Genomic DNA, 27,881 nt, shown 5'->3' with positions numbered 1-27,881 from the left:
GTGAGATTTGTAGTAAATGTGCTAAAATATGCAAAAACACTAAAATTAAGAAAACTGATATTACAGAAAAAAATGCTTTTATGGCCCGTTTGGCATTTTTCATGAAAACTTTTGCTCAGACATTTTACTTTTGACTTGTTTTTATTTGATCATTTTTCTTTTCTTTTTGTTTATGTTATATGTAATAGTACATTTCAGCCAAAATGTCAATTAAATCCCCTTGAAATCAATCACAATGTTCACTGGTGGTTATTCACATTATTAGATTTACATTAGACTTTACTATTAGATTTTTAAGTAGACAGAAGGTCATACTGGTAAACTGTACACAGTGGGAACACGAGACACCTACCCCCTGTGATCTACTGGGTGGGACATCATAGAGGTCCTGCTGGTTGTGCTGGCCTGGGCTGTAGGTGTAGGACTGTCCCACTCTGGTCGGGGTCACCACCTGTCCGATCACAGCAGGGTGGGAGAGACAAACAATCAGAGCTGCTGTCTAAAAAACGACACCTGGGAAACAGCAGTGGCCCAGACAAATACAAATTACAAACACACTCCATGCCACCCAGCTCTCAGACCTCTGTACATCTGTCCTCGTTCTCCATTGTTTTTGCCTGTTTTCATTCCCAGTCCTCGAGTGACCCGGGGACAATGAGTGATTACAGTTGAGGCAAATATGTTCTGGCAACAGAGACGGACCAACATCCTCCCTGTTTCAGGCTATTTGTAAAGAACCCAGGAAACCAAGAGATAAACAGAGACCTGGAGCTGCAGAGCAAAGAGTCTGACCTGGGACCATTTCCTGTCAGCTCGATACTGGATAATATCTAATAAAGGCAAAAATACCAACAAAAAATAAATAAAATCAGGGCTGTAACTAACAATTACTTTCATTATCGGTTATTTTTCCAATTAACTGGTTACTTGTTTTGTCAATAAAATGTCAAAAAATAACAAAATATGCCCATCACTATTTCTCAGAGCCCAGGGTGAAATCTTTAAATGTCTTGTTTTGTCTGACCAAAAGCCCAAAAGCCATTTTCCACATTCAGCCACATTCAATTTACAGTGATAGAAAAACAGAGTAAAGCAGCAAGTCCTGACACTGGAGGAGAGGCTGAAACAAGAAAATTGTATTGTTAATGCTGATTGATTTTCTGTCAGTCGACTAATTGATTTATCAAATAATCGTTTGAGCTCTTTACTTTAAAATAATAATTTTTCAAAAAACTTAAACATTAAGAGCAAGAGAAAGAAGTGCAAGTTAAGCTAGCTAACATTAGACCACATTAGCTAATGGTCATACAGTACCAGATAAAGTAAGGCTGTATAGAAGATTGTGTTTTTAGCCTAAAAGCTGAAATATTGAGAGCAAGAGAAAAATGAATACAGAACTAAAGACTGATGGGTTAATATTTCAACCAAGGGCTCTACTGGAAAACAGACAGAATATCACAATTCTGCAGTTCAACTAATAAAGACTAAATAAAACATAAAACTAATGTGGTTCAGTTGAGCAATAAAATGAGCAAAAGTAAAACTTCAGCAGCACTTAAATCCAAGCTTTTTACTCCATCTGAATGGAAGATGTTTTATGATTAAAAGGGTATTGGAGAAGTTTTATCGTAGTACTGGCTGGAGTGTGTCTTTTTAAATCCAGAAATCTCAGAACCTGGTGAAGTAATCATTGGGTCATTGGTATTGATGAACAACCCTGTTATAAACCCAGGAATTCTGCGCTGTAGGATTTAATACACCTTTAAAATATTTTACGCTGTGGTGCAGACAGGCTACAGAATAATGGTGTGATTACCGCTTGGAAAAAACAAAACACGTACTGCTTTTTTCACATACGCCCGTGACATTTTTTAATCACATTTTCCCTCCTCTTTTCCTGTTAGTGCTAATCAGTCCCTCCACACCTCCTAATCCCAGTGTCCCCCGCCAGTCGGCCCTCTAAAAGCAGAGCTGCAGACCTCCTTGCTGCATCAGACAGACAGAGGAATGCTGGGAATGTCCTTCCCTGAGCCCAGTACTCCTCTCCTGCCCCCACGCACCACTATCGCCACTCTGGAGTGAGCAGGGTTCATTAATAGGCCTAGAAAATAGGAACCATACTCATGGCTTTCTGGCAGAGGGGAAAGTCTCCAGGGAGGTATAAGACTTTAGTCCCAATATCCACTCATGAGTCGCCATATAGCAGAGTTAATATTCTTATACCATCTTTCGTACTGTGGAGACATTTATCGGAGCGTGAGCAGTAGGAGCTGTAACCTAGGCCAACTCAGAATGGGATTAATGTTTCTGAGGAAGCAGCAGAGATGAAGAGGAGGGGGGGGGGGTTGTAAAAGAGATTTATGAAAAAAGGTAACAGAGGGGGAAAGTGAGAGGAACGGAAAATGAGAGCACGTCGCCTAGTATGGAAAGGAATGCCATTCATCTGAGCCAGAGTCTGACTAACAGTAGTCCATATGGTTCTCATAAGTCCAATCTGAACAAGCCCATGGTGATTTAAGGTGTTCATTGCTGGCATTCCTGTCCCTGTATACATCATTCCCAACAGGGACTGTGGGGTCAGAGCTGAAACATACACTGTGAGCTTTAAACGCATCAGACCGGGCTCTGAAATAAACCAGCTGAGGAATAAATAGCCTTGCTGCTTTTGGTTCTTGTCACGCTCTGTTGCTCGCACACTTCAGGCTGTTAAAACTGCCAAAAAAAAAGGATGCTATATCTACTTTATAGTATACACAGTACAGTCATGGAAACCATGTTACTTTCATTTGTTCATGGATGTACCATCTGACTGTTTACTGTACAATTGGTTTACTGTACTCTATACTGTATGTACTATGGGTAATTGGTTCATATGAATTGGTTAATTACAGCTGGGGACTACAACTTGAACCCCACTGAGCCTATATTTGTTTAAATTTTGGTAAATTGTCACCATTAAAAGCTGTTAGCAGTTCCTGTTTGCAACGTACCCATAGATGTACAGACAAACTATTACTGGATTACTTTGAGACTGAAGAAAACTTGAAAATGTGATGATTCTCAGGAAAGTTCTGGACTTATAGGGAGCGTCTTTTTTCTATGATTTCTAAGCGGATTTATGGATGTTTATTCGCAATGGACATCAGAGATAATCCTTGCGAGGTGTGAGTCACACTGAACCTAAAATTATGTGCATCATGTCTGTGTGTTCAGATTTGACTGAGTTATGACTCCGAGAAGGAGTGCGAATGTTGACGCAAATTTCGGATATCGGGCCTAATTTTAATAATTGTTTACTTAAGTACCTTAAGTTGCTTTAGTTTTATTCGCAAGGCTTGAGAGCTGCATTTCTAACTTTTAAATATTTTATTTTCATTGTTTATAAAATAAAATTAAAAAAATAATTAAAAAAGGCAGAGCACACAGCAAGTAGGGAGATAGCTTTTCACTAAGTAACTACAAAGGGATGCTTGGTAAAAGGTCACTTTAGCCCGGCTGCCGTCCCTGCGGTTTGAGCCTGTGTGTTGACGATAAAGGGGGGGGGTCTGGACTCAGCTGTCACATGCAGATGGCAGCGTGGTGTCTGTCAAAGACCTCAGTGACCTTTTCCACAGGTACATCTCGTTGCTTTGAGTAGCACTCCCCATCAGTGGCTCCTCTCATCAGTGTCTCCTCTCAGCCACTGCCAGATGCACACTGCTCATTTATTTCCCATCTCCACCCTCTGTTTACCCAGCAGGCTGTTGCTCCAAGGCCGCTCGGCGCTGCTGTAATTGCTAGTGGGTAAATATTTACCGCGTCCAATGAGGTTGGCGCTTGCATGGCGGCGGCGGTGGCAGCCCTTTCAGAGAGCGATGACATCATGACGAGCTGGGGCGACAGAGCAAACATTTGCTCCCACTTAGGTGATAGGCTCTTAGGATTCCTTCATGGAGGAGGCAGAGCAAATGGAGTGACTAAAGAGGGATCAGGTTTAAACTAGTGCCCAGAGGACCCAAATAGATGCCTTGTTAACGCTCCTACGCGTTATGGTGAGTGACTCACAGCTCTTTCAGCAGTATTGTGTTTACTTAGCATCCTGGCAGGCTCAGGTTTTGGCAGGTAGGACTTCCCAGCTTTACTTCAGAATCATTTAAGAGGTGTCGTCATAACGTCAGCAACTACCTCCTGAGCTTGTTTGTGCAGTAGATAATAAATTATTGTTTAGCAACTTTCAGCACAATCATATTGTGATCATATGACTATTATCGCTTTACAAAAAGAACACAACATTAGATCGATTTGCGTTGGCTTCCTGTGTGACAAATAATAGATTTTAAAATACTTCTATTGGTTTTAAATAAATAAAAAAAAGTCAAACATTTCTGATCTGCTGCTACCTGAAGAACCGTCCAGACCTTTCATCTTGGACCGGTCTGCTTACTGTCCCCAAAGTCAAAACTAAACATGAAGAGGCAGCATTAAGTTTTTATGCACCACATAGACTTCCAGAAAACTTGAGGTCTGCTCCAACTCTCACGTCTTTTAAATCAAGGCGTAAAACATTTCTGTTTGCAACTGCATTTTACTGAATTAAATTTGGGACTACTCATTCATATCTTGCACTGCACTGTAACTTTTAATTACCTGTCAAATCAGTTTCATTCAGTTTTAGCTTATTTTTTATTTTACTCTTTTTAAATCACCTTGTGCTTCTTTTACATCTTGCCTTTTTATGTCGTATGTAAAGCACTTGTTGAAAGGTGCAATACAAATACAACTTGACTTACAAATATCGAATGAATGATTCTGTGCAATTGTAATTAAAATCTAAGCTGGCTACTTAAGTTTTTGTTTTACAAATATGAAGACTTTGATTTCATGCAATGCAGAGCAGTGGATACAGTTCATAGCTTTGACATGCATCTGCCATATTGAAATAATAAAAAATATCAAATATAAAATTGGATGACAAATTTGAGAAAAAAACTGGATAAATAAGTGGGGAAACATACAGTAACAATAACAGATGCTTCCACCTGTCACTGAAAGGTTTGAGTATGAAAATGATGTGAATCCAATTGAACACCACCATCATCAAAACACTAAATGAGGGAATATCTTTTGGAAGACTGTAATCTGTAAATCTGTAAATATCCTTATAATGTTTTCCACCATATCGCCCAGCCCTTGTATGGTTCATTTCTGCACAATTGCCTGTGGGTGAGAAATGGCAGCTGCGTGTGGCAAGATTTCACAGGAAATCATCATTTCACACCTTTTCATTGGTAACATACACCCCCCCACAGACACACACACACATACACACACACTAATAGCCTGGTGACACAAATCAACAACCCTAATGAGGCTTTTCAACAAAGGTCGGCTTATAAAAGACAGTCACAATGACACTGACGTCGAGCTTTCCCCGGTTTCTACCTTTAGCTCTGTCAGCACAGTGCATGTAGGTTCACCTTTTAATGGGTGTCAGCCAAGGGCGCAAGGAAAACAAAAACTGAACCACCAGCTGCGCCAATCGAACCATGCTATTTGTCATATGTGACTGCATCTCCTAAATGTAGGGTGTGTTTCTGCTAAGAAACATGCTCTTTTCTGCTTTGCTGAATCACAGTACAAAGACGTCTCTTGCAGTGTTGCGGGCCATTATTTTCCTCGCCCCATAGAACTGCTCGATAATGTTCCCCTCAGCCACTCGGAGCTGCACCAGCCTATTAAAGTGCCAAACTAATTAATGCAGGTAATTAACTTGTGAATCCTTTGAGGCTGTCAGACGCCTCCATAACACGTCCAAGTGGCTAAACCTAAACAGACAGCGGGCTTAATGAGGAGCATTAAAAGAGAACACACTGATTTTAGCACTAATAAGGATCATCTTTCATCCTCTCTGATCAAAGCTGCTTCTTAATCCGGTGGCATGATTATCTGAAGAGAAGTAATGTTAAAAGATGTGTCTGACATTCAGAGTTTACTTTCTAAGAAAACAATATCATGAGACAATCCTCTAAGAAAATAAGAGGATAATGTGAAATCAGAAATGAATGACCTGTAGTGGCAATTCTGCGGATTAAAGAAACACTCAAGGCAACCACTTGTCTTTCTGTAGGTTTACTTCATGCGTCTGCAGACGGACTCACAGCAGCAAAAACATACATCAGTATAATCTGCTTTGAATGAGTACAGAGGGAAAGGAGCATCAGTTATTTATCCAGTCTTCAGGGTCAGGCTCCTCAGACTGGGGAGAAGAGTGTCCCTGAAGCCTGGACATAACAGTCAATGGCGTGTTTTATAGTTCCGTATTATCATTATCAATGAACTGTTCTCATCACGCAGTCCAAACAATAATACACAGATCAAGTATTGACGGCAAACAATTATATGCCTGGTACACAAAAGAGTCATATGTATATGTTATATCAGAGAGTCTATTTGTTCTTGCCATTACAGACCCCTAAGCATTAATCTTAATAGGGAACAAGACTAAGAATCTACAGCCATGCTAGCAGCTCTTTGAGGCTGTACTTTGAGCTAAATGCTAATGCTAGCATGCTAACATGCTGATGTTTAGCACGTATAATGTTTACCAACACAAAGTACAGCTGAGGCTGATGGGAATGTCATTAGTTTTGCAGGAATTTGGTCTTAAACCAAAGTATTGAACAAAACTGAAATTTTGACCTGATGATGCCGCTTGATGAAAAGTCAGGGGATCACCAAAGTTGTTACAACTCATCCTGATGGAAACATATATGTCTGAACCAAATTTCATGGCAATCCATCCAATAGGTGTGGAGTCATTTCACTGAAAAGCAATAATGTGAACCTCATGGCTGTCAGAGGTTCACCAAAGTCAGTAGGCTTCATCCTCTAGGCACCATGAATGTCAACAAAATGTCATGGCAATCCATCCAGTAGTTGTTGAGATATTTCAGTCTGGACCAAAGTGGCGGACAGACCAAGTAACTGGCCGACATTATCATCCATAGAGCTGCTAGTGTGGTTAAAAATGCCAAAATCAGTCACTTGCTTCGGCTTTTAAATGTGAACATTTCCTGGTTTTCTTTGTCTTCTATTACATGACACTGAATCTCTTTTGGACAGTTGGTTGGATTAAAAAAAGGCAATGTGAAGGTCAACTTGGGTTTTGGTAATTGCCATCTCTACAGCCATGCCTAAAAATGTTAACTTTCAGCAAAGCATTTCCTGTCTTCTCTCCTCCTACTTCTGCTACTTTATCACATTCTCTGCTTTAAAAACTTTCAAGGGGAGAAAGTCCTCTCAGTATGCACACAGTACAACTGATTTATGACCTTGCCCCTTCGGTCAAACCTCATGGGCCAGCGATTCATCACAACTGCGACAATGGCAAGCAGACAGGCGTCTGAAGGAGCTGGCTTGCTCCAGGAAAAAATAACTCACTAATCTGGTGCTGAGATTGTCGTGCGCATGATTAGGCAGAGAAAATATGGCCGAAGTAAACAAACAAGCCATTCATTTCACATAACCTGGTTACTTCCAAAAGGGGACTTTGATTAAGGTAGATGGCACACCCTCGTAGCCCATAAACAATTATCAGAGCACTTCCTTGAGTTGTGTGGGAGTTTATTAATCCTTTTGTTGCACCCCTACCTCTTTATGGCACCAGTGAGCAGACTGGATCTATGGGTATGACACAGTGAATGGAGGAAATGCCCATACAAGGAGCAGACCTCATGAGTCAGGAAGTGAGGAATGAAAAGGCCGTCTGGTAGGAGTAGATAAGAAGCTCGGCGGAGATCTTTGAACTCTGAACCCAACCCATCTTTGAACACCGTGACCTCAGCGCCTGAGTCAGAGGGGGAAGCGGAAGCGCACTCTGAACACTGAGGAGAAACTGACGGAGTGAAACAGACACACCTTTCAGAGCTGAAGAAGAAAAGAGGAAATCAAGAGCAGCAGACTGAGATGAAAGATGGGCTTCTGAGAGCAGGCGGTGCAAGGCTTCTTCTCCTGGCCTCCATGTGAGGAGCCTCTTTGTGTGGCCGAGAGCTCCAGGCATCTGTCCCACAAGGTCCCAGCTCGGAGGTCTTGAAGGGGGTGGGGGTTGGGGGGCAGCTGTGCAGCTCACCCTCCCAGGAGGGTCACCCAAGGACAAGGCCACAGCATCAAACCAAACAGCCAGAGAGGCAGAGAGCGCCAAACCTCAGTGTGCCTTTATATACCAGAGCCCCACACCACATGAAGAGAAAATAACCAGTCGCCAATCTGGATTTGCACTGCGGAGTTGGCATGCAAACCCGAGGACGCATTCTGGAGGATATGTGCAGACGAGACATGACTCTACACACACATGGTGAAGGACATGCAGGAACCTTTCTCTGCGGGAGGCTTTAGAGTAATCTGAGATGGGATTTCAGTCTAGGAAGCCTGCATCAGCCTCCATAATCATTTGGGAAGCGAGCGTGTATCTGTGTGTGTGTGTGTGTGTGTGTATGTGCGCTCACATGCGCGTTTGCACTTGACAACAAGAAAATGGCTGTTTTCCCTTCAGCTCCATCGGCTCTTAGCACATCCCACCGCATGCAGCATGAGTCAGCGCTCGCAGCCTGTCATCAATACTGCTCCACAGAGACACGCAGTAGTAAACAAGACTGAGTTTGGTGTTTTGAAGAGCAAAGGTCAAGGTTTGGATTTCATGTCAGCAAAAATTATCTCCACAAATACTACGACGCAGTGTACTGTGCTTATAGAGTTTCAAAGTGGAAGGTGCTGCTGGTTCTGTTCCCACTTTAAAGTCTCTTGGGTAATTCTGTACTATAGGTTTATATTATGGCTGTCAGTCTGAATTATTTTAGCTTTACAGTCTTATTTTGTCCACTGGTTTGGTCAAATGCTCTAAATACTTAGCCACTGTTTCTATAGAGAAGAAGCTACAATAAACAAAACTGCAAACGCTTTGTCATTGCAATTTGGAACAAAACACCACACGTATTTAATTTTGGTGATGTGTACATTTTGTGTTGAAAAATGGAGAGTCAACCCCACTCCTGAGTTAAGATTAACAATAATATATTAAAGCATAGTATGTTGGAGAGGAGTTGTGCGTCATATTTAACGTTGATTAACTTGTATTTAAGCTCAAACTCGTCGTTCTCAAAGAAAGAAATAGTTAATTGACTCAGAATTTGAAAGTGAACGGACTAAAACTGGTTAAAGTATTATCAGTTTTCTACAAAACATAATTGTTAGCTTCTGCTCACTGTTAACGGTGAATTTTAAATCAGTTTGGATGTTTCCTTGTGTTTTTGGGACTTTTTACCAAAGAGCTAAATTAATGTCTGTGCAAAAAATGAAGGGGACTTTTTGAACCCTGGATGTCCAAAATAACTCCTTCAACTTCCACTCTGAGCCAACAACACTTTCCCTGAAATCGTTCTTTGCAGTTTTCACTACAGATATGGCTGTTTGGCTTTAACAGGGCCGACTGTGGCCGCAGAGACTGATGGCGCTTCTGTCCAACAGTCAGACGTCACTGGAAAACAACAGAGCCTTGTCTGGACTCCTGCAATACACTGACACACATGGACGTAAGTATAACACACAGTCAAAATCTTTCTATTTAATAGACAGGAACAACCGCCGAAAATTGCACCACTTTGATAACCACAGATTGGAGGGAAAGTTAACAGTCCAAGATTTAATTTAATCTCTCCAATAACATGATTACAGCACAAAACGTACTCTCATTAGAAGCACATTTAATTTTCCATGTTATCACCAAAGCCTTTTTTAATACCATTCCTCAGTTAAGCCTTGAAGCCTGGTAGTGGAAAAGAGAGGTGTTGGTTGACAGGACTGCTGCAGGTTGATTGACAGGTCTTTCCTCTCAGCCCCCTAGCTCTGACTGACTTTATCAAACAGTGAATCACACAAAGTCCTCTAAGCCTTCGGCGCCTGCTGCCTATTTACCTACTAAAATGCACACCTTAGCTCATTTCTATGATGGCTGGAGCTGATTTATTTAAAAAAAAAAAAAAACTACAAAAAAAACACCCTTAGGATATCAAAAGCTCATCCAGCATGTAATTACTATTCGTCTCCTGGAGGGATGAGCTGGTCTGAGGTGCTAGAACTAGTTAAACGGTTGAATAAACAGGAATATTCTTCCTTCCTGTTTAAGCACACACCTGCCACTGACTTCCATTTGTAATGAAGGATCACTCTGCTTCACCCTTGTTTGCTGAAAAATGGCTACAGTTGCCATAAATGACAATTATTGGATAAAAGGAGATGATAAAATGTAGTGTAACAAAGTTGAGAAGAGTCCATGTCAACAAACTAGCTCAGTAATGTCAGTTATAAAGCAATATCTAGTTTAATTTTGAGCTTTTCAGCTACCATACGTGACTGGAATTACCTAGTTACTTATGGTAGCTAATGTTAGCTGATGTTAGCAAGTAACATCCAGGTGCTTACGGTAGATAACGGAATGACCTGTTGTTTATGGTAGCTAATGTTAGCTGGAAGTTAGCTAATGTTTGCTAACATTAGGCAACATCAAGTTACTTATGGTAGCTTATGTTAGCTAACCTTACCTGCCGTAGTAAAATGGAATAACCAGTTGCTTACAGTAGCTAATGTTAGCTGGTAGCTAATAATAGCCAACATCCAGTCCCTTATGGTAGCCAATGTTAGCTAACATCAGCTAACATTACCTGCCATAAGTGACTGGTCGTTACACACAGATTAAGGACGTGTTTTATTGCTTATGAATTAAACTGTTTGTTTGTTAAAGTGAAATCCTGTTAATTATTCTGTCAAAAGTAATGTAGTTTCGCTTTAAACCAGCTAAAATCAGCAATATCCAATCTGGTTCGCACACAATGAGCAGTTTGATTTTTAGACAATTTTATGGATTGTACATTTTTTGACAAATGTTGGATCTGCTGTTGTGCAGTAGCTACTGACATATTCCTATGTAGCAATGTATCAATATTCTCTTTTTTAAATGTTTCATGTTTTAATTTTCTTTTGTCTATTTTTATATTTCTAAATTGTACTTATTTCTTCAGACATCTGATGCTTTCTATATTTCTACTGGTAAGTCTTTATATGTCTCTATGTCCCTTAGAAATCTTCTCTATTTGCCCCATTTATCCTTGTTATTCCTCTGTGTTGTAACCGAATAAACATACAAGAATATTATTTGTCCAATTCATCTGCATATGTATCAGAACAAATGTGAGACTCACCAGGAATCTGGTTGTTTCTGTGTGCAACAACAGGCTGTTATTTCTAGGACAGCCTTAGATACATGCTTTAAATGATATACCATCCAACCAATAAAATAACATATAATGGACACACCGCTTGGAGAATTATATTATATTATATTATATTATATATATAGCTATACTGTGAAGGACCATGCCAGGTGTAATGGGTTTGCCAGCGACCCTGTGTACAGCATTTAAATACAGAAAAAACTACTTTCAGGCAGCTGGGCTCCACCAAAATCCAAAAAAACAGCTCTGTGCTGTTTGCTTTTCCACAAGTTTTTCCCATATTCACTGCCCTTCTGTGGCTTAGACTGGCTCTAGTACACACAGTGTGCCAATGTACAAGAAAAGCCAAATGGGAGCACTGCACAAAAACACTACCCTGCTCTGTGGTAAGCGCCAGGCCCGGCACACCCTGCCCACATTTCACATCGCAGACCCACAATCTTTCTGCGTGTGCAATCACACCGATGAGAGTCGTGGCAGACTGGCAGGATAACAGGTCATGGTGTAAATGCCATGTCCTATCACATCTAATACCCACACTCGCCAGCAAAGGCCACACCCACCAGAGTTTATGTTATGTTTTAAATCCGCTCTGATCCCAAAGAACTGTCTCTAGAGGTCAGCGAACAGACCAGTCTCCATTTTCTCTAAACCCACTCATTTTCTATTTATCTATGCTTTCATCCCCCTAAGATAAATATTGAATACTGAGTTTTTTTAAAGTCTGTAACCCACTACTTTATGACTATGTTTAAAACACAATGCAAGAGAATGTCTGAATATCTAATCAGATTAAGGATGAAAGCCAAAACCCTTTGGAGAAATCAAGTGAAAATGCCAAACATGCTCTGGTTCCAGCCTTTCAAGTGTGAGGATTTGCTGCTTTTTTTCTGTTTTATTTCATTGTAAATTGAATATTTTTGTTCTTGGGCTGTTGCTTGGCTGACAAAACAAGCAATTGTAAGATGTCACAATGGGCTGTGGCGACATGTAATGGGAATTTTTCAGTTCTTTTTTTTTTTTTTTTTACATTTTATTGACGAATAATTTGCCATAGAGATCCAATAGTCCACAGGTGTTCTTCCAACCAATCACCTCGGCAGGTGGTTTCACTGATGAGTTCCTCCCCTCTACTTGAAGGAACGCTAATCAGTGAAATCAGCTGGTCCAGCCTTATTGGCTCTCCATGGTGTATGATTGTATTAAATGATTAATCAAAAAACTAATTGACAGATTCACTGATAATGAAAATAGTCATTAGTTGCAGCCCTAGGGAAATGTAAACTAAAGTCTCCTTTCTTTCTGCCTCACCTTGCTCGGAGTGTTATCAGCAGCTAGAGTACTCCTTGGTGGGACTTGGTAGATGTCTTGTCCAGGAGGAACCTGGTAGATGTTCTGCTGTGGACTCTGGAGGGACGGTGGCACTTGGTAGATCCCCTGAGCCCCCGAGCCAGCCTTCTGCTGATAGGCCGAGCTCTGAGGAGAGGACTGGCCAGCGGCGGCGGCGGCGGCGGCTGCTGCTGCTGGCGACTGGGCCTCGAACATGGGTCCAATCAGCAGCTTCAGACGGTTGCCAGGGGCGATGCCTTGGCGGCCGTGCAGGGAGCAGAGCCACCAGCCCTCAAGGCCTCCCGTGTTCTGCTCAATGACCGTCAGGATGTCCCCTTTACGGAAGGCCAGCTCCTCAGGGGACTCCGGCATGTTGTCATACAACGCTTTGGCCATCAGGTTCTGCAGAAAGAAAGACATTCTTTAGACAAATATTTGGTTTAACAGTTTAACAGGTAGCAACAACAGCTTTTACCTTCTGTCACATACTGTCAGGTTTGAGTAAATCCTATTAAAACTAAAATGAATAGTTTGACATTTTTGGAAATCTGATTATTTGCTTTTTTGCTGAGAGTTAGATGAGAAGACCGATACCACTCTCATTTCTTTACTTTAAGTATGAGTAGAGAAAAGCTCAGTTCCTGCAGAAGTGGCACTATGAGCTCCAGAGTATGTCATCATGTGACTTATATTGTGAATTTAAAGAGGACTTTAAGGTCCAGTATGTAACATTTAGGAGGAGCTATTGGCAGAAATTAAATATAATATTTAGAAGTATGTTTTCATTAGTGTATAATCACCTGAAAATAAGAATTGCTGGGTTTTCATTACCTTAGAATGAACCGTTTATCTACAGAGGGAGCGGGTCCCCTTCTACAGAGGTCACCATGTTGCACCGCCATGTTTCTACATGCCACCGTAGTTTCTCCTACACGCTTGGAAGGGGAGGGCTGAGGCGAGCGGTGTTCAAATGGTTACAATCTGCATTTTCACCGCTAGATGTCACTAAATCCTACATGCTGTTCCTTTAAATTTGAAAAGAATCTACTTTGTGAAAACAGGAGGTATGCCTAGGCTATTTATAATTTTCATAATAACAAGAAGATACAAAGGCCTGGAAAGGAATAAAGCTTTTGTAATCAATGTAATGGAAACTGCCTGGGGGTTGAATATTATGTTTTGTTTGAATGTAAAAATACAAATATTGTTGAGAATAGAAAGAAGTACCTGCCAAAAGACTTTGTAAAACATCCGTCTATATGTTTAAACTTATAACTGCAGACAGATAAACCAAGGATAGCATCTAAACTAGGTGCTTTCTTGAGTAATGTTCTGCCTCTCTTTAAATTACTTTGTGCTAAAGATCTATTCTGGTTGTTTACCTTTGTAGTGCTGTTTTGTTTTATGTTTACACTCCGTACCACGATGTGTGGTCTAGAGTAAATACAATCTGAATCTGAAGCTACAGGAAGCAGCTGGTTAGCTTAGCTTAGCACAGAGTGGAAACGGGGGAAACAGACAGCTAGCCTTACTCTGTCCAGCACCTCTAAAGCTCACTAATTAACACATTATGCCGTGTTTGTTTAATCTCTACAAAAACAAAGAGTACAAAAAAGTGTAAAAACAATTTTATAGGGGGTCCTGGAGTCTCTGCTGGTTGTCTGGCAACCTCAGGGTGACGACAAGACTTCAGGAAGTCGCTGCTGCCGGGCAAGAAATGGTTCGGCACATAACCCCCACTAGTTGTTTTTAAAGGTGGGTTTTTGTACGGATTAAACAAACGAGATATAACGTGTTCATCAGTGGTCCAGGACAGAGCCAGGCTAGCTGTTTCCTCCTGTTTCCAGTCTTGTTGCTAAGCTAAGCAGCTGCAGCTTCTTATTTATCGTACAGACATGAGAGTGGCATCGATGTCCTCATCTGACTCTCCACAATAAAGCGAAGAAGCGTATTTCCTAAAATAAAAAACACTAGTGTTTACTATTATTTACAATACTTCTATGGCAGTTTTAAGAGACTTTGGTGAATGACATGCTGGTGAACTTCTTTCTGAACCTCAAATTACCATGCAGGATTGCATTAGCCCCCAGCTCCACACCAGATGTCTTTCAAACCAATATGAACTTGATGGGATTTTCTCAGCTTGCGCCGTGCTCCAGGGCACAGTTATCTAAGGGGCCAGTGAGGGCTGAGGGATAATGACACAAAACCACAGATTTTGGAGATAGGAAAAGCCCCAGAGTGTGCCACTTCTGTGTCTGAGAGAGGCATTTGAGACTAATTGCCTCAGTAAATGCGTCAATCTTTTTCCTTTAGCCTTTATTCATCCAGGGAAGGAGTTAACTGAGCATGAATACTCCTTTTCAGCTGCTTCATATTTCACATAATAACAAACTTTAACTCCTGAGAGCTGCCCGGCACAACAACAGTCCTGAACTTTAAGCTATGTAAGCTCCATAAATACAATTACGGATTAAGGGCCTTGCTCAAGGGCAACTTAACGTTAGATACTGAGGCAGAGGAGAGTGTTCAGTTTTCCGAGCTCGTCTGTGTTTCATGCGACCAACCCCACTTCATTTATTTTTGAAACAAATAATACATCTCTTGTTTGTTCACAGTTATTGCCTCTACTTCAGCAATTAAATGGCAAAAAAAAGTCTTATGATGAAGACGACACTGGGGAGGAACAGCAGGATTGAAAACACACCGCTGCTGACTTTAAATCTTGCAGCATAGTGAACTGGATTAAATCCACTGACATCAGATGAAATGAGCCGAATGGAGGATAAAATTGGATTCCTAAATCGACTAAAAGCTACATGAACATTTGGATCAAAAAGAAATATTTCTACAGAGTGAGGATTATGAGAAAACAAAAAAACAGTGACTTCAACTGTTTAAACCTCCAAATACAGCTTCTAAAAGGACAAGTGTCAGTTTCACTTGTCTTTCTAGTACCTTTTCTTTGGGGCACATGTTATTAACACCTCACCCTTCAGTAGCTCAGTGTGAGAATCAGGAAGCGCACTTTGTGAATGCTGCTGGTTTGAGGCTTTCTTGAACCTTCTTTGGCCTTCCTCTTTCCTACCCGGCCTGATTCAGTCAGTTCCCATGTGAAACTCTGCTAGAAACATTGTTATCTCTTACTGCGGGCCGGGTTATTGTACTAAGTACACTGTCAGGGCCATTAGCCAGCAACGTCTGTCGCACAATTACAACCTCACAATCACCCCCTGCCACCAGCTAGCTGCAACAAGTTCGATTGTGATCCCCAGAGGTCAACGTCGCCCAATGGGAAGCGGACCTGGATGTCTGCTCATTTCAATAATTTGATCAAGGCTGGCAGAGGCATCCATGAGGAAACAAAATGCTGATTACTGTGACTACAACTGCAGCTCCAATTACAGTTTGAATATATTTGTTCTGAGAAATGAGGGACAAGTTTAAAGAGACATTGAGCCTCATGCAAGAACATTTTTGTATTCTTAAACTTTTGCTCGTACGAGTCTTCCACGTCAGATTCACCAAACTCTCTTAACTGCACAAATTTGTTGTAAAATCGCTTGTTTTAGCCTCATGAATGCCACCTGTTCAAGAGGAGGTGTGCGTGTTTGTGAGATTTGATCATTGGCATAATCAACGCCCATAAAATTCCCATATAAAGGTGACCTGTTCTGCTGCATTTGTGGGAAAGTTTCATTCACAAAAATGTTACCAAGGAGTAAAAAAACAAAAACAACAACAAAAAAAAATTATTTCACACTACGGAGCTTCAACTCCTGCAAACGAAAAGATAACAGGTTTAGCAGTGTCAGTAGTGATGTTAGGGGACCTGAAACAATAGAAAATATTAATATTAAAGCTCAGAGCAGTGCTGTACGATGACAGAATAAAGAGTAATGGTCTGACATGAAGTTAAACACTAAAAAGCGGCCCATGACTAATAAGAAAGGCCGTCAAGGGGACGAGACAGTCTCTGAGATATTAGATGAGAGAATATTATATCCTACAGTAGGTGATGTTACACTGCCGGGTGCAACAGAGGATGATACTGGACAGCAAACCTGCAGAAAAACTCTGAGGCAGCTGTTGGATTGAGAGAATTTTCCAAAAAACGACCGAAATGTAGAAGCTGCTGTGCCGAAATATGCCAATAAGATCATAACATCATTTACCTCTCAGTAAACAAAATATTCAGACGACAAATTATACTGATTATCTGTTCATGACTCGTACGACAGGTCTGGATCACTTGTAAATTAAGTTCGTACCTAAGAGAAAATTCTACGTACGAGAAAAGTGGTGAATGCAACAAAAATCCTTCGTACGTGCCACTTAAGAACAGATCTGTTCGTACGAGTGGTTCTTGCAAGAGGCCCAGTGTCCTTCTGTAGTTAACTGCTTTGTGTTTGATGCTCAGAGGAGAAATTAAATCATCTCAGACACAGGAACAGCATGTATCATGTTCCTTTGTCTCTGCTAAGTACAGTGATCGCTGTAACCAGCTGCCAAATCAAGAATGCCAGTTTCACCAACCACCCAATGACAAACCGAGGTGTGCACTTATACACACACATAAAAAAAAGGTACTGAAAGCCACCTTCATTTGATCAGACCTGGCAATTTCAGTCCTGCTATACGCTTTGTAGAGATACAATATAAGCTGGTGGAGGAAAAGGTGGAAGAGAAACTGAGACCTAGCATCTGTCCTCTAAACCACACTGAGTTTCTGCTAAATACCTCACAGGTGTCAACAGCTCAGCAACACAATCACTCAAACATACAGTATTCACACGTCCATGAAGCCTCAGTGCAGATTTGTTACTAATCTTAGGACTTGTTTTGTTTTGGGTCCTGGGCCTTCTTTAACAGCTCAAAAAAATAAATACTTAATATTGTTTTATCACGTTGATACTTTATGACTTTTCCTAATTTTATGAGAATTGATTATAAACATGATTTTGAAATGAAGAAAAATTACATTACTTCTGTTTGGGATTACTTCCGCAGCTGTAAAACCACATGTTCTATATCTGTGATTGGTGTTTTAATGCAGCACTCACAAATCCCAAATGTATGCTAGCTGTGGAAGCTCAGCACACTGCAGCTTAAGAAAACATTTAGACACAAAACACAAATGATGAAAACATCTTCAGACATTTGACAACAAATGTGCTGCACTCAAACTAAAATTACACTATTTGCATGTTTTTTAAGTTGCAGCGCGTTGAGTCTGTTTAGAAGTTCGGTGTAATAACAATGCTTTATGGTCATTTTTGTATTTTGTCACCTTCATCACATGTGCAAGTCCAGTTTGTGGCCACGTTAAAAGTTACCACTTCAATACTTTTCTACATATTTGGTTTTAATAAGGTCAGATGAAAGAAAAATATATTTGAAGCATAAAATTGGATGCTTTTGCAAATGTGATTATTACTTTTGCACTAGGAACTATTATTGATAACTGTGTTTTCGCATTCTATTTTAATGTGTAAATAAGTACTGACTATCTATTTAATATCTATTTATTCTTAGCAACTACCTCTTTCTATTTCTCTATTCTATACTATATTTTGCACTACGTGGCTTAGGGTGATGCTTCGCTGTTTTCTACAATGACAATAAAGATACTTGACTTGATACTTGAAACAATGAGGAAGTAAAGCCAATGTCAACAAAACACACGGGTTAATATTAGGCGCTAAATGCTATAATCATTATACCTTAAAAGGTCGATTAGGATTACTAACACCTTGATAAAAAGCTCAAGCTGTAATCACTGACCACGAAACCACTGTAATCATGAGCAAACTACTCTGGATCTGAACTTTTTCAGACATCAGTCTGAGTTTGTGGAAAAAATAAACATGAACACATACAGAATCATCTGTGGTGGAGAGTCTGGAGACCACAAGGATCCCAAAAGGGAACTGTTGGACACATTTTCTCACACTTAACCCTCGTTCTCACTGCGGTTTAGTTTTATTGGGGCAGAGCTGGTGGGCAGGTAAACATAGACAATATAAATGATTACTTTAATAGCCCCTCCACCAATAAAGAGCGAGTCATAGATGAGCCAGAGTAGACTTCAAACACAATGACTGATGTGAAACACAAAAGATCACCCCTAATCATATTGAACAAACAAGCTGTTAGCTATAATGGCTAACAGCTCCATGCAGATCCTTTTGAAGTGATGCAGAGGGGGAAGACTCAGCTTCTGTTGTCGTGTTTTTGTTTGCTTCAGTCCGCTGCACCACTGTCATCGGAGCAGGTGAAACTGACTATTAAAGCGGGCGTCACATCTCTGGCATAAACATTGGTTAGTCACAACACAGTGACTACACCACTTGTCATTGATCCTCCTATAAACACATGTGTTTGCCATTTGTCAGGCAGGCAGGGAGGGCCCCTTCTGCTTCACCCACAGATGAGTGCGAGCTTCCAGGAAGTTATCTGTTATAAGTCAGCGAGGCACTGCCATGTAAATATGAAGAGTTTCTGGTCCTGACCTCAAATCTTAATGAAATAACACAGGGTGGCAGAGGTGGAGACAGATGGTAAAAACAAGATCTTATCTCAAGACTCTTTAAGGTCTTTTAATGGCTTTGCTCTTTATATTTCTGACCTTTTAGGCCCATATGAGCGTGGGTATTGCTTCATACACAGGTTTTTTTGTCAGGGTTCAAGCTCTTGAACAATATGTCTGAGGAAATAAGGCTGTCTAATTCAGTATCCTTTAAATTTCTTCTTAAAAAAAAAAAAAGACTTTTCAGAGAGTTTATTCAGATTTTATTTAACTTTACTACGTTTTATTTTACCTTAGTTCTTTGTGACCTGATCCAGTTAAATGTTTGTTATTGACTTCTACCATTTGTTGTGATTTACAGCCGCAACAATTCGTCCATTAATCGATTATTCGTTATTGGCACCTATTTTAATCATCGATAAATCATTTGAATCATTTTTCAAGCTAAACAATGTTTCAGAAATGGTAGGATTTGCTGCTGAGTTTTAGCCATGAATATCTTTTTGCATTTTTGACTGTTGGTCAGACAAAAAACAATTTGAAGACGTAACCTTCAGCTCTGGGAAATTGCTGAAGTTAAATATTTTAAAAGTTTATTCAGATTTTACTTCATTTGTCTCTTTGTTTCTTTCATTTTCAGCAAAAATCCTCACATTTGAGAGGCAGGGAACAGAGAATTTGGGGCATTTTTTCCACTATTTTTGCTTTAAAAATGACTGAAACGATTAATCAATTGTCAAAAATTATTTTTCTGTCAATGGACTAATCGAGTAATTGTTTCAGCTCCAAAGATGTTAAAGATGAAGCTTAACAAACGTTCGCCTAATTACCGAAAAACAGGTTCAGAAGACATTTAAAAGTACACATTTTATTTCAGGGTATCCTGGTCTCATACTGCCCTCTGCAACATCTGGCTCCAGAGACGCTCTCACGGCCTTGTATGTTTTCGTCATTAGAAAGTGAGGAATCGTGCAAAGCTGAGCAGTCCAGATTCGCACCTGGAGCTCGATATACAGCCTGAAGAGCCAACGGTCTGAGCCCCTCTCTGCTCAGACTCACACACCTCTACGTCAACAAGGCATTTTTTTCCACCAGCGTCTTGCCTGAACACAAGCAGTAAGAACGTCCTCTCATTTGTGTGGAGAGCCTGTGCTGACCAATCCAAAAATAAAATGTCCCTTATGTAACTTTACCGCTTGCTGAAAGGGCCCCACCTTTGCTTTCAGCAAGAGCTCTCTGGGTGGTTTTGGCTCTGCCTCTCTGGGGTACACATCAATCTAATAATAATGAAGGTGGCTTTGGCTAAACAAGTTCACAAATACTCAAATTCTCCTGCGGCCAAAAACACAACCGCACCACATAGCAGAAACCCACGTCACCACGGCAACGGGAGTGGCCCTGCTTTCAAAGAGACGAGGATGTTTTCAACCCAAACAAACAGAACCTGCTCCCAAAAAAAGTGGTACGCTCCGACTGTGAGAACATAACACAGTACCTCGTCGTGTGAAAATTAGGGCCGTACCACTGTAACACGTGTCCCGGGGTGGTTCCAGAAAGGGGCGAACCAGCACACTCATTTGGCCTCATTTCACATGGTTAAATATAGAAAATAATTATAGTAATGACGGTAATGAGGACCTGATGACTTTTTACGAGCCATTCCTCAGAGTGCAGCCTGCTGCGGGTGAGAGCCAGTTCAAATAAATGGGCCGTGTGAAGGGTTCTGGGTAGGGAGGGCTCATCGTAAGCGGTTCAGAGCACTGAGTACATGGTAATTTCTTCATTTGGACAGTTTTCAGGAAGGCTGACCCTCTGATTACAGCCTCTTTGCAAGCCAGTGGCAGAGTATTAACATAATTACACAGCAGGCTCGTTGAAACTTCACCTCCTCTATTTCTGAAAAAGTCTCATGGAAAAAAAAAGGTCCATGTCACAACTTTGGTGGTTTAATTTTAAGCCGATAAGCACACAGGGAAACGTGATCCAGCACACGCACTGCTGCCACACAATGACTGATTGATTGTAAATCAATACTTATGACACAGTTACAGTGGCATGACAAGAGCTGTAACTAACTGTTGAACAATCAATAGCGTATTCCAGCCTTGTGATCATCAGCCATTGATTAGTAGAGAGAAATCCCAGGCTTGTTGTTTTGTTTCTTTTCCAACATACTGAATAGCATCATTTTGTTTTGTGACTAATTGTTGTTTAGTTATATCTCTCTGAAGATTTTCATTGGACCACAGATATCAAGACACCACACTCCTACAGACTGATACAAAAAGCTCTACTCATTCTGCATGGTGTTGCATAAAAGACTATTGTATCCCCAGTGTAAATATGACACCCACCGACTTCCCTCTCTCATTTGTGATTCACGAGCTGCAGCACTCACTAGGAAATCTCCACACCCCAAAATATCTAAACAGCAACAGCGTGGCAACTGTCTTCAACAGGATGTGATGGTGCCATGTTGTGTCTAACCACACTGCAAGCTGCGACAAACCACTGATGCTCCGTTTGAGAGCTGAGATATTTGTTTAGTCAGTGAATTTGCATGACTAAAACTCCCTGAAAACAAAACAAAAATAAATATGTACATTTTAGTCCTCTTTGAAGGGTGGGTATCAAACCTCAGCACTTTATTTTACAGTTCTTGTGTGGCTGCTTGTGTTGAGATAAGATTTAAAGATGTAATGATCAATATTTTTACATTAAAAGGCAAGGTCACACCACAAGATCGGTGATGCAGTGACTACTCTAGCACTAGTTAGTCAAAATAACTTAGAATATAATAATATATTTTTCTGTGTAGTACTGTGCAGTTTAGCCCTCCCTGGCATTTTGTTCTAAGGATTGTACACAATATGAATAGGTCATCTTGTGACTGGGATATTATGAGGGTCATTCTTTACAATTTTCTGGCATTTTATGAACAAAACGATTCATCAATCGGATTAATTTATAATGAAAATAATAATTAGTTGCCTAATTTATACCAATCTGACTGTGGACTTTGCCACCTCAGCCAATGACAGCAGTAAAAATGATGATGAAATACGACATGGGCAGTACACAACTGTAACACTGTCAGCCACCTTTTGATTTAGTCACAGGAAGTGATTTGAGTAACTTCTTGCTTTAAATGACTGTTCTCCAGCCTCTCCTCACTCTGTCCATTCATCATAGTTGTTTTATTTTTTTACTGTCACCTAAACTACAAGGAATTTTGACATGACGCCCTCCTCTGTTTCCCTCCCACTCCTTAGCCTGCAGCACTTCCTGCCTCCTGTAGAACTCAAAGAGATCCAGGCTACGACTGACCTAGTCTTATCACTTCACATCTTGGACTCCCTCGCTCTGGTCCTGAACGCCAAGTACAACCTATAATTAGAAGTGAAAGCCACACTGGAGATATTCTCTCAAAAGTATATCGAATTCTGTGAACTGAAAGGGCGGCTGGGGAAGCATATTGTGCAACGTTGCCTCTCCTATTCTTCCAACTCATTCCAGGGCTGCGTGAATGGTGTAAAGCAGCAGGAAGAGAAACTGTCCTTCACGTTGAGGCCCCATGTTGGCAGGCATCCGTGCTGCTGAAGTGACTTTGAGCAAAGCTATGAATCTCTGCAAGCTCTAGGGGCTTTGTTTGGTTGCTGACACTGACCTCTGACCTGAAAAGACAATTTACTGCACCCACAGGGGTCAAAAAAGTAACAGCATCACAACACGACAGTATGGATGGTATTCGTGGGGCCCCAGCCAAGAAGCGCTTGGTTTTGGCGGAGTAGATAGGTGGATTATTTCCAAGCTTGGCATTGATGCCAAACGAGGGTACATGAGTGCATCGTGGTAACCCCCGGAGACGAGAGCTAATCCCTCCAGGGGGCATTAGCCGAGATGTGAAATATGTTTCATGGTATCTCTGCAGGGCCACATTGAATGGTTTTACATATAGGAATAGCCAAATGAGATGGAGATTCACTCCAGTGTCCTCCCGATTTCACGCTACGCAAAAGATCTCACAGACACAGAAAGCCCAATGACTGAGGCTGCCATCTTCCCCCTTTGAAACTCGAAGGGCATGTGAGATAAAAGGAGAAATCTTTTGTTTATTAGAGGGAAAGATTCACCATCTTTAACACTTTAGTGCTTTTGAAAACATCTACTGATGATGTACTTTGCTTTTATATGTTCTTTATTTATGTGGCTAACTGGTCAGCGGTTGACCATGTGATCATATATTCATTTGGTGAGTATTTGTTTGATTATCTGATTTATTGTTTTGTCTATAAAATGCCAGAAAATTGTGGAAAAGAAAAGGCTATCAAAAGCTCCCAGATCCCGAGGTGATGTCTTGTTTTGTCTGACAAACTTTCCAAATCCCAAATATATTCAACTTACTTTTATAGAAAACAGAAAAAACACTAAATCCTGGCATTTGAGAAGCTTGAACCAGCGAATATTTGCAATTCTTGCTTTACAAAAAATCCTGAAACAATTTATCAATTATCAAATTAGTTTCAGTCAACTGAGCAATTGTTTCAGCTCTGCATATAACATCATTTTGATTCATTTCCTGCTACTTTAATGAGGAGGATGTCCCAAGTGATCAACAATAAATTTAGTGTCGCTCCTCAAAAAAGGTTTCTCATTTTTATTTTTGGCCGATTTTGCACCAACTTTCAATAATCAGATAAAGCTTTTGTAGGAAAGGAACAGATTCCAATTTCTCTACCAACAGAAGCTTCAACAAACACATAATCTACAGGTGAATGCACCAAATTGACGCCTGATCTCTGAGAGCTGCTAAAAGGGGTTCAGGAAAATGTTAGAAATCACAAACTATAGCTAAAGTAAGAAAGTGGGAATTCCAAAATGTATACTTTATCATTCTGCATCATAAAATAACTCAAGGAAATGGATAATGATGGATAAGTGACAATTTAAAAGCAGGTGAGGGAGGATTTGTCCTTCATAAAGTTTAGAAATCACTTGAAACCAATTTAAAGAATCAGTTTAGTCACTTCTGGGATGTACGGCTGCAGCTAACGATTATTTTCATTATTGATTAATCTGCTGGTTTTATTCTAGATTAAATCATTTTGTCAAAAAACAGGGAAAAATGCACATTATAATAAGATGGCGTCTTCATATAGCTTGTTTTATCCAACCAACATAAAAAATCCAAAGATATTCAGTTTGATTGTCATATATGACAAAGAAAAACAGCAAATTCTCACATTTGAGAAGCTGGAACCAGAGATGTTTGGCATTTTTGCTTGAAAAATGACTTACATGATTAATTGATTATCAAACAGCTGCAGACTATGAAACAACTCATCTTTTCAGCTCTTCTGAGATGCACAATCATGCTAACATCACATGTTCAGCTAAAGTCACTGACAGGTTGTGTGTACTAATTCAGTTCAGTGGTATTAAACACTTTTCTTCCCCGGTGTTCCCAGCTGTCATGTCTCCTCTTATCTGCCATTAGGACCGACTCTCCACAGGGTCGAACCAAGCTGACAGAGGCCCACTACATCTTGAGAGATGACCCTGCAAAATAGTTGGCATTCCTCAGGGAGAAGAAGGGGGTGGCGAGAATTATTTCCGCCAAAGGTCAAACATGGAAATGATTATATGCATTGTTGCTGATGTTGGGTAGTCTCTCTCTCTCTCTCTCTCTGGCTGAAATGAGCACACAATGTAGTCTGTCTCCCCGCTGACCGTTTTCAAATGTTAATGGCTGGCTCACGGTGCGAGGACGCAGCGGGGAGGGGGGACTGGGGGGTAGAAGGACTGCTATTCATTCTCGCTGGGGGAGAAGCTCTTCACGCTCACTGAAAATCTTGCACAGCAGCGAATTTGGGGCACAAGGGCAAGTAAATCTGCACTGAAATGTACTGAAGACGCTGAAAAAACTCGACGTCACAGCATGATAATAGTAATACCACGACGTTTTAACAGACAGTGGGGTAATAAATGGTCTGTGTTGAATTCAATCTCATAATAAGATAGACAGCCTGTGGAAGTAGGAAAAAGCCACATGGAAAAGCGATTTCACTGCTTGAACGTGTGCGTAAAACTTGCTGAGGTTTCTCGAAAGGTTAATTACGAACAAGCAGAGGAAAGGATCGTTTGCTCTGTTCTTCTTTCAGGAGAATACACATGTCTCTTTCTACACAACGCCACCTCCTGCACAACGCTCAGACTCATTACTAATGTAAAGGGGCCCCTTCAAACAATCATGTGCATCTTCCAAACAACCTTCCCATGCACGATCGCCTGAAATGCTCTCATTCTCACGGGGTGCTCCTCGACCCCCTCCCCCCCAATACATCCAACTCTGTTTGCCCTGTCGTCGTCCCCCCACAACTTCCTCTTTCATTTTCTGCAGGCCCTTTCAGCATCACAGATCCTCCTCCTCCTCCTCCTCCCTCTCAGAACAATGTCTGCTCCGCTCTCCTCCAGCTCTCTTTGCTTTTTGGATCAGTGCCTGGAACCTTAACCCATAAAAAAGAAACACTGAGGAAAACACACACACACACATTGGCCAGAATGTGGGTTCACCTAATCACTCTTCACTGTGGTTGTGAAGCTATTTCTGCAACAGTTACGTCAGCTACGAAGGAATGAGTTAAAAGGTTGTGGAAGTCTCTGGGCGAGAGGACTTTTTTTAAAACTTATTTTGCCCCAGAAAGTTGTGTCATAAACCTTTAAAGGAACAGTTTGACATTTTTTGGAAATACATTTATTTGCTTTCTGGTGGTGAGTTAGATGAGAGGACTGATATCACTCTCATATCTGTACGGTAAATATAAAGCTGGAGCCCGGAGACAGTTAGCTTAGCATAAAGACACACAGGGGCAAACAGCTAGCCTGGCTCTGTCCAAAGGTAACAAAATCTGCCTACCAGCACCTCTAAAGCTCACTAATTAATATGTTATATCTCATTTGTTTAAGCTGTAAAAAACCAAAAAGTAAAAACAACTTGGGGTTTTACGGGGGGTTAAACACTAAACACTTTACTCTTTAATCTTTATGCTATGTTAAACTACCTGGCTGCTGGCTGTAGCTGCCCTGTAAAACAACATTTCGATTTTTGTACGAAGTAAACAATATATAGCGCGTTAGCTTTAGAGGTGCTGGTAGGTGGATTTTATTACCTTTTCATAGAGCCAGGCTAGCTGTTTCCCCCTGTTTCAAGTCTTTATGCTAAGCTAAGCTTCTTTGTCTGTCATGCTCTTCCTCATCAGAAACCCCTGGGCCTCACGGGCGCTGTAAGAGATCCGTCTGTGTGCGAACCCATCAAGGGGATTACACGCATTAGGTGACCTATGAAAGACAAACCTTCCCTTCACACCTGAACACACTGTTGGAAACTATCTCTGATGTCAGAGAGGAGGAGGGGGCGGTGGGGGGACGGGGGAGCGACCTCGATAAGCTTCTGTTGAAACATTAACGTTATCACTCAGCGAGGAAAGGAGCGCTTAATATAGCTGCGAATAATTCATTGCGGCTGAGATCAAGAGCAAATGCTGAGATCTGATAGGGGACATGGTAAACTTTGACAATATTTAAAGGATGCGTGAGAGGCTGACCTGCAAAGAAACTTGATAAACAGAGTAGTGACGCAACACGTGTTGTCTAATCAAGACGAGGCCTCTTTGGCTGCCTGATTTCCCACCTTTCTTCTCTCTCCCTGCCGCCCTACTTTTACTCTGGCGGTGTTGCATAATGCAGATACGTTTATCATAAGCAAAGAGCACTCTGCATGATTTCTATACTCTCCCTGTCTTGCCTGAATGTGGTAGAGGCAAACAAGAAGTGTAGACGCAGTTTTACGTCAGAGAGGTTGCATAAGGTACAGATCTACTTCCTACACACATATAACAGCTTGGAAATGCGGGTTTTGATCACATTTATTAAGATCTTCTTGTTTAGGATGAAAACAGTGATCATGGAGACCTGGTTGCAAAGTTGTTTCCTCCCCCTGAAATCCTTGCTACGCTCACTGGCCTGGCGCCCAAAACCATCACCATCACCCTGGACTGTTGCGGCTCTCTCCGCTCCATGAACTGTGTACTTGACAGGACAATGAGTCAGACCATGACGCAGATACACAGCGTGGACGCCCTCCAATCACAACCACACCCTGCTAAAGAGTGACACCAGGCCCAGTAGACGCTGAAGAACAGAGACCCAAATTGCACAGCTTACAGCTTGAACTGTACTGAGTTGAGAGTCTGAGCCAAAACTCTGGCAACTTCACACTTCAGCAAACAGCTAGTGAAAAAGTGAAGCCACTGCCCTCGAAAACCACTGAATCATCCAAACACTTTGCCCAGCTTTGCATGACAGTACAGTTTTTGTTTCCCTAATATGGCGAGAATTAAGTGTATGTAGCTTAAGATAAATGGAATAAAGCAGAGAGGTGAGGCCCCAAGTCTCTTTCAAAATGCCCTGTTTCCCCAAACAGTGCATTCACAAAGCAGGGGTCAAAACATGTCAACTCTCCACAAAAGTCAACCCAAAGCTTCCTGGAGCTCAGATGAAGCTGACATCAAGCTGTCAGTCACAAAATAAACCTCCATGACTCACGGTGACAGTCATAACAGAGCCTCTGATTGGCTGCAGAGCTGAGGTAAAGAGTAATCTGAGAGATCAAATCAAGACCAGAGCAAGAAGGACAGTTTGAGGACATGATGTGATAAATTTGTCGACCTTAGAGTCAACAGGAGATTTTTCTGTTATGT

At 41.1% G+C, this 27,881-nt stretch overlaps 1 protein-coding gene across 3 annotated transcripts in view; it reads right to left on the bottom strand.

Annotated features, from left to right (window-relative positions):
* The window catches only part of nedd9 (neural precursor cell expressed, developmentally down-regulated 9), a 38,006-nt gene that overhangs the window by 6,600 nt on the left and 3,525 nt on the right, over nt 1-27,881 (bottom strand). For 2 of the 3 annotated variants that reach the window (XM_044172927.1, XM_044172926.1), the window contains exons 2-3: nt 12,576-12,995; nt 353-451 (exon numbers count right to left, since the gene is read on the bottom strand). In XM_044172927.1, the coding sequence (XP_044028862.1) occupies nt 353-451; nt 12,576-12,989 (513 nt within the window). In that variant the 5' untranslated portion in view covers nt 12,990-12,995. Of the gene's footprint in view, nt 1-352; nt 452-12,575; nt 13,029-27,881 lie in introns of those variants that run through there. The other variant, XM_044172925.1, reaches the window with a different exon arrangement.

Source organism: Siniperca chuatsi, linkage group LG17 (genome assembly GCF_020085105.1).
Source record: "Siniperca chuatsi isolate FFG_IHB_CAS linkage group LG17, ASM2008510v1, whole genome shotgun sequence".
NCBI lineage: Eukaryota > Metazoa > Chordata > Actinopteri > Centrarchiformes > Sinipercidae > Siniperca > Siniperca chuatsi.
Note: the sequence above shows the minus strand (reverse complement) of the source record. Positions and strands in the feature narration are given on the sequence as shown.